The sequence below is a fragment of the Priapulus caudatus genome, unplaced genomic scaffold (genome assembly GCF_000485595.1).
Source record: "Priapulus caudatus unplaced genomic scaffold, Priapulus_caudatus-5.0.1 Scaffold615, whole genome shotgun sequence".
Taxonomy (NCBI): Eukaryota; Metazoa; Priapulida; class Priapulimorpha; order Priapulimorphida; family Priapulidae; genus Priapulus; species Priapulus caudatus.
Window position 1 is genome coordinate 142,222 of NW_014577676.1, and position 7,058 is coordinate 149,279.

The 7,058-nt window shown below is 43.5% G+C and overlaps 1 protein-coding gene across 1 annotated transcript in view; it reads right to left on the minus strand.

The window, feature by feature from the left end:
- LOC106812172 overlaps window positions 1–7,058 on the minus strand; it is a 12,757-nt gene that overhangs the window by 3,821 nt on the left and 1,878 nt on the right. The window contains exon 2 of the mRNA XM_014815991.1: window positions 554–1,433. Within this exon, the coding sequence (XP_014671477.1) occupies window positions 554–1,292 (739 nt within the window). The 5' untranslated portion in view covers window positions 1,293–1,433. The remainder of the gene's footprint in view (window positions 1–553; window positions 1,434–7,058) is intronic.

Here is a 7,058-nt window from a genome sequence, read left to right on the forward strand (position 1 = left end):
AAATATCTAACATTTTGGATACGGGCGATTCGTGCGGGCGATTAAAATCGGCGTCGACGTGAACGGGCACACGGGCGAATTTTTCGAGCGATTTTCAAATTCGCGGCGATCGGGCGATAAAAATCGCTCGTGTGCCCCTACCTTAACGAATCCGGAATTGTGTTTTAATATAACGCGACGCGATCACATAGTATTGCATTTCTCGTGTTAATGCAACGAAACCATCGTGCGCTGTTGTGAAATGTTCAGGCAACTGACTCCTATAGTCCATTTTCTACTTTAATATTATATAGTTTTTATAGAGGTTTCGTCATAACGCCATAGAAGTCACCCTAGTGCTTTTTGATTAATGTTCAGACAAGAGTGTTAAAGCTACTCTCACCTGAAGTGGTCCGTGTCTGTCCACTATAACGATACGAGTCGCTGTTGGGAATCCAGCGACTGGGTGATGAATGCGTAGAGTTAGAATCGTTACCAGGGCCCTGATTATAACCTAACGTTCTTATGGGAAGATTAACATAGGCAGCGTCGTCGTCGCTTCCTCTCATCCAACCAGCGCCATCTATTGGCGCGGCACGCTGACTGTAAGAGTCTTCAGGTAAGATATCAATGTAACCGGAGTCATACTGACGCGGCACACTGTGCAATCTGTCAAGTTGGTCGCACGATTCCTGCGCATACTGCGGTAGCACGCCGTCTATTCTGCCGGGGTAGTTGTAGCTCTCTTCGAGACTGGGCTCGTACTGCGGTCGTAGGTAGGTTGTGTGAGGTTGGGTGTAGGTTTTTTCCCCCTGGCCCGACTCATACTGCTCCGATACACTGTGGGATATGTCCGTTGTCCAAACATTCATGCCAGCGTTATCGTGGGAATTTGTGGCGATCTCGGCCGAAGAAGTAGGGGACTCTGAGTCATGCTTCCTCTTCGCGCAGACGCCGATGATGACGATGATTAAGATGATCAAAACCAAAGCAGCGATGACCAGTCCGACAATGAGGGCCGTATTCGATGTATTTGGTTGGGGAGCAACGACGACTACAGACATTGAATTAGCAGAGTTCACAACTCCTACAATGTTAGCGGCTGAGCATGCGTAGTCACCAGCATCTACGAAACTAACCTGTTCCCTTTCGTAAACGCGGTTCACTTCTGCAGGAACTAGTGATTTGTTGTGAAGCCATGAATAACTTGGCTCTGGGTTTCCGTCTGCGTTACACAGCAGCCAAAGCGCACTGCCGTGCTTGACTGTCATAACGCCTGCCTGACTGTCACCGCTTACTTTGACCTGCTCCATGTACTGTACATTGAGCCGAACATCGACTGACAATGACTGGAATGATTCGTGGATGTCAACATGACAGGCAAGTATTTTGTCGTGATCATCAGCGGTAAACGTACGCGTGAGTGTGCTGTACGTCGTTATAGTTCCATCGACCTTACTAACATGTGAAGTATTAGCTCCGTCTACAGATGTATCACCAAGTTTCCATGTTACTGTTCCTCCCGGAAAGCTTTTGTCTGTAGTGCAGCTAGCTTCATGCGGTCCTACATGTATTATTTCTGTGTCTGCTACAGCATTGCCGTTTATTTCCATGGTGACGTACGTTGCTGGCACTAACACGGTCACATTCATATTGTTAATCGACATGTATTCCCCAAACACACTAGTTGCTTCACACGCGTACAATCCTCTGTGTTTAAACTCGACTCGTTCTATCACCAGTTTGTCGCTTGCAGCTTGTATCACCTGGTCGTCGTGAAACCACGTGTAAGATGGTTCTGGATAGCCATCAGCATTGCACCTTAACGTCAGTTTCTCTGTCTCCGGTAAGAAGACGTCATTTCCAGTAGGGTTGCTGCTGCTGCTGATGGTCACAGTGTCTCTCAGGTACATGGTCTCGGTTATTCTCTCTACAGGTAAGTCGACATGGATAAATACATTGCATTGAAGTTCTTTGTCGTTATCAATCGGCAAGAACGCGTGACTCAGGATGCTGTTTGCTGTAAACGTGTTTGTTCTTGAACCAGCTTCCTCTGTTTGACTGGAGTCAGCGGTGATATCATCACCATTCAGCGACCAGGTGACGCTAGCTGCTGGATTACTGCTGTCCGATACACAAGAGAACTGGAGCGTTTCATCCGGTGATGAAGAGCTGTCTATAAGAGACATAATAACCGACTGTGGTAACACTAGCACAGTTAGATGACCCTTATTAGATAAAGGTTTGTCATCAGGTGCTACCTCGTTCTGATTCCATTGACAGTGAAACTCTGCGTCATCTTTCTCCACGTTTAAGTTAGATAGTTTAATGCTGAAATCACCCGTATCGTACTTGTTGTCGTCGATGTAAGAGTACCTGTCTTCCTTCGTGATCAATATATAGACACTGTCACGATACCACTCAGCCGATATTGGCCCTTCACCACCCCCTTCATAAAGGAGGTCCAATTCGCAGCTTACTGTGACGTCAGCGCCTTCGACTACCTCCGTGTCACGTGGTTGCTGCAGAAACTGCGTCCTCACCGTCACTAAAGCTGCGCACAGTACAAGTACCGGAACCAGCTTCACTGCTGCCATTGTTACTTCAATTCCTAAAAGTTCGCAAAGGTATTGACCGGCTTCTGGTTGCGTTGTTGTTAGTCTCTCTGTTATCTCTCTATAGTTGTCAAAGATGGCGGCGCGAGATCGAGACGCACTCTAATGTTTGTCATATCTTATGTAATCTTCAGCATTATCTTTCGATTTGTTTCGATTTGGGTCTAATGTCTATTAGTCACAGACTGACATTGGTACAGTGAAGCTTTAGTGGAACTCCGTCTCATCGTCTTCTGTTACAGCATGACCAGGCGTCAATGCGTGTGTTCATGTTTCCTAGATTAGAATTCGATCGACATGATATAAGTGACGACCGGCCTTGGCTGTCTGTTCACGGCTTACCTAATGTCTTCTAAAAGTCTGACGCTCATGTAAAAAATAACCAAGGCAAGTAGTTCGTAACCTAAACAGTAACCTCCAGTATGTCCTAAACAGGAGTTGCCTTCCTTGGTAGGTTTCCAGCGGCGCGAAAATCACTACAAACCATTGAAGCGAAGGACACGTACCTGCCTAGCGATAAAAATGGCGGCGCGAGATGTGGGCATTCTAAGGTTTGTTATATCCTATGTCATCTTCAGCATTATCTTTTAGCGGTTGCGATTTGGGTCCAATATGTCTATTAGTCATAGACTATCCCGCCATTCTATAACTGCGCATGTCAGAAATCGAGTAAAAGTATGTATGGAAATATTTTAACTCTAGACCTTGCCCTCTCTAGAACCCGAGCGACATGTAACCACCGCTACACTTGGCTACGAATGAACATATTCCTACTAATCAGTAACGTTCAATAGTAGGGTGTAGATAACATTCTATGGCTTATAGCTTCTATTCATACCCACGCCCCTATATTATTTGCACAGGCACAGCGTATGTCTCGGTCTGTGTGGGTTTGTGTGCTAACTGTGACCTACTCGTTCTACGTTAACTGGAAAACTATTTCTTATGCGTTAGTCTGTGTCCTTCATATGTTAATATTTTATAATGATGATGTTTGTAGAAACTGTTGTCTCTGCGTTGTATTTTAAACCTGTACACGTGTAGCGTTCTAGTACCTATATGTTGCGCCACACCGCAAACACTTAGCCGCTTTCTAATGATTGTAAAGCACAACTAGAGCACTCGGAGATTACAGACCTCCGCCAAGGCAGCTCAATTCTGTCACTGTAAAAAAATTAATTAATTAATTAATTAAATAAATAATTAATTGGGTCCGGATCACGACCAAAATGTAATCAATTCTAAGTTACCCCATTTCTGACCTATCGTAAAAAATTAATTAATTAATTAATTAATTAATTAATTGAATTCGGATCACCACCAAAATGTAATCAATTCTAATCTAGCCCATTTCTGACCTATCCTGAAAATTTTATGACAATCCGTGCATAAGTTTTTTAGTTAGGCTGTACACAAACCAACAAACACACGCCGATGAAAACATAACCTCCTGCCAACTCCTTGGCGGAGGTAATTAAGTTTACTATAGTATCATAACCAAGTTCTAAGAAGCCTCTGCTGACGGTAAAACTCTATATCATCGTCGTTTATTTGTACTTCTAATAATATAATGCGGAATTCGCCTGTAACGTGCCTGTTATCATCAATGTGTTGGTATGTGTCGGTGGCACTGCTAGCAAAATTTGAAACATTACGAAACCACTGTGTAGATATTTCTCCTAGTTCGCTAGCATTATAACCAAGGTCTGGTTCACAGTACATGGTAACGTTGACGTTCCACGTGGTTGCTGCAGAAACTGCACCGTCATCGCCGGCAGCGCAAGCGATCAAAGCTTCGTACCGTAGTAGTAGTACAAGAACCGCCAGTAGTTTCACATCTGTCATTTCTGCATGTGCTTATAGGTAGGAAATCGTGGTTTATAATTCAGTGTCAGATAAAGTAGCCTGTACTGCCCAGTAGTGATATTTCAATGTTTGGCCAAACGGGGCCATTTTCATGTAGGCACCATTTTTGGGGCACACGCGACGTAATCGTCATCATTTATCATTCACGGACGTGTTTGTTTGCCGTGAGATTTTAACCTCGTAAACGTAATTCACGTGATTCCCTTTCTATCCATCCGTGAGAGACCTTCCATTACGTAACAGCGTATATAATATATATATATATATATATACATAACATATATATATATATATGTATGTGTGTGTGTGTGTGTGTGTATGTGCGTGCGTGCGTGCGTACGTGTGTGTATGTGTGTGCGTGCGTGCGTGCGTGCGCGTGCGCGCGCGCGCGCGCGTGTGTGTGTGTGAGTGTGTGCGTGTGTGTGTGTGTGCATGTGTGTGTGTGTGTGATGTGTGTGTGTGTGTGTGTGTGTGTGTGTGTGTGTGTGTGTTTGTGTTCATCTCCCTACCTATCTAACTATATCTTTCTATATATCTATTCATGTATTTATTTCTCCTTATATATATAATATATATATATATTATATAAATAATATTTTAGTTGTATTCTATTTTTTTATTTATATAATATAATTTTATTTATATTTATATATATATATAATATTTATACATTTGGCGAGGCCACATGGCGGCCCGCGTAACCTTCTAGCTAGTAGAATGGCGGCGCTGTGTCGCACGACTTATATATCAAGTAAACATTGGAATCATATTTGGCAGCAGTACAAATACCGGCCGAACACAGTTATGTCGTCACACGTCTGAAAAAAATGGTCGCCGTCGATTAAAACGAGGTCGTTTCTAATCACTGAGCCAATCTGACGTGAATTTACGCGAAACACAGTGCTGCCTTGTTCCGCCCGATTCCGTCCCGCGTACCCTTCTCTCGCTTACACTCTACGGAGCGCTACGCGACGGATTACGTGACACCCACGCTGAAAAACAAAGATGGTAATAAACTAGCGAATGGCGAACGACGTCGTGATGTGCTGGGCAAATCAGTCAGGGTCACCAAGTTTAACACTGCGTGAAGAGAGCACGAAGAGTGTTTAAGACGCGCGGTCAATGCGACAGCGCGCCGGTATATATGTAGGGTGAGTCGATGGAGAGGAGTCACATCGTATTCAACAGGCTCCTACGGTACACACACACACACACACGCGCACACCCAAAGCAGAACCAGCAAGGTAAGCCGATATGCCGTCGTTGTTGTCAGATACAGGTAACTGTGTTTAGTTGGCTACCGTTAGATATAGAGCTGTGTGATAAACTTGTATGGGCCCGTCTGGTCTCCCTACACCTAAGTGTGTGTAGATGTTGTCATAACTAGTCTATGTGCTCTTGGTCTCATGCATAAGGTCTACTATTTATATCCGTGGTACATGTTACATTGTGCTATACCTCTAGTGGTAGATATCAGAGGGAGAGTAGAAAAACGAAATAGCAGTCAGCCTGTTCTGCTAGCATCTATGACAAATACGACATAGGCATATACGCTCTCCTATGACACTATTTGTTATAGGAAGATTCATCCTATGATAAATATTGTTGTATGTGTTGTGCGCATCATAGAAGTTTAGGAGCGCTATTATGAACGCAAGCAGTAAATTTCCGCTGTGAAGCGGAACGAAGTTGTTACGCTAATATTTGTCATAGGAAGAATCTTCCTATGACAAATAGTGTCATATGAGAGCGTATATGCGTATGTCGTATTTGTCATAGATGCTAGCAGAACATGTTGCAGCAGTATATGTGCGCGTTTGTTTACGCTACGTACGGCTTTGTTACACGCTCCACCTTACATATTATACATTAATATATGTTTCTTTATAGTTGCTATATATATTATGTATATTGTAGTATAATTGCGTCTAGTTATTTACATGTAAAAAATCAGGCATTAAATAGATGCTTGTCAGCATACTAGCATACTGAATGAAATTACGTCATCCGTCAAAGTCCATGTTAGTTAATAACCGTATTCCGAAGAACAGCAATACGATTCAGTATGATGAAGTATCGACGATGTTGATAATGCCCGACACATTGCATTGAGGGTTGTCCACGGCGTCGCAACGTTGGCTTACCTGATTTTGTTTCTTTGCGTAGCAAATCTTGTGAAAATCTCAAAAGAAAAATGAATAAGACTACAGCCGCTCTTCTCGTCATCGTCGTGCTAGCCGTGAGTATAATCTAACGCGTAAATCTTCCCCTCTCTGTCCTCTCTCCCTCCCTCTTTCTCTCTCCTTTCGCTATCTCATCCTCTTCTTCTTTGGCTCTCTCATTTTCTTTGTCTCTGTCTCTCTCTCTCGCCCCTGATGTTTCTTTCTCACTCTCGTCTTTTCTTTCTATTGCCCCCTGTTTTCATCTCGTTTGATCTTCTCTCGATTCCTCTGTCTCTCTCTCTTGCTCGCTCTCTCTTTCTCTCTCTCTCTCTCTCTCTCTCTCTCTCTCTCTTTGTCTCTCTTTCTCTCACTCTCTCTCCTTCTGTATAATGTGTGTGTGTGTGTGTGTGTGTGTGTGTGTGTGTGTGTGTGTGTG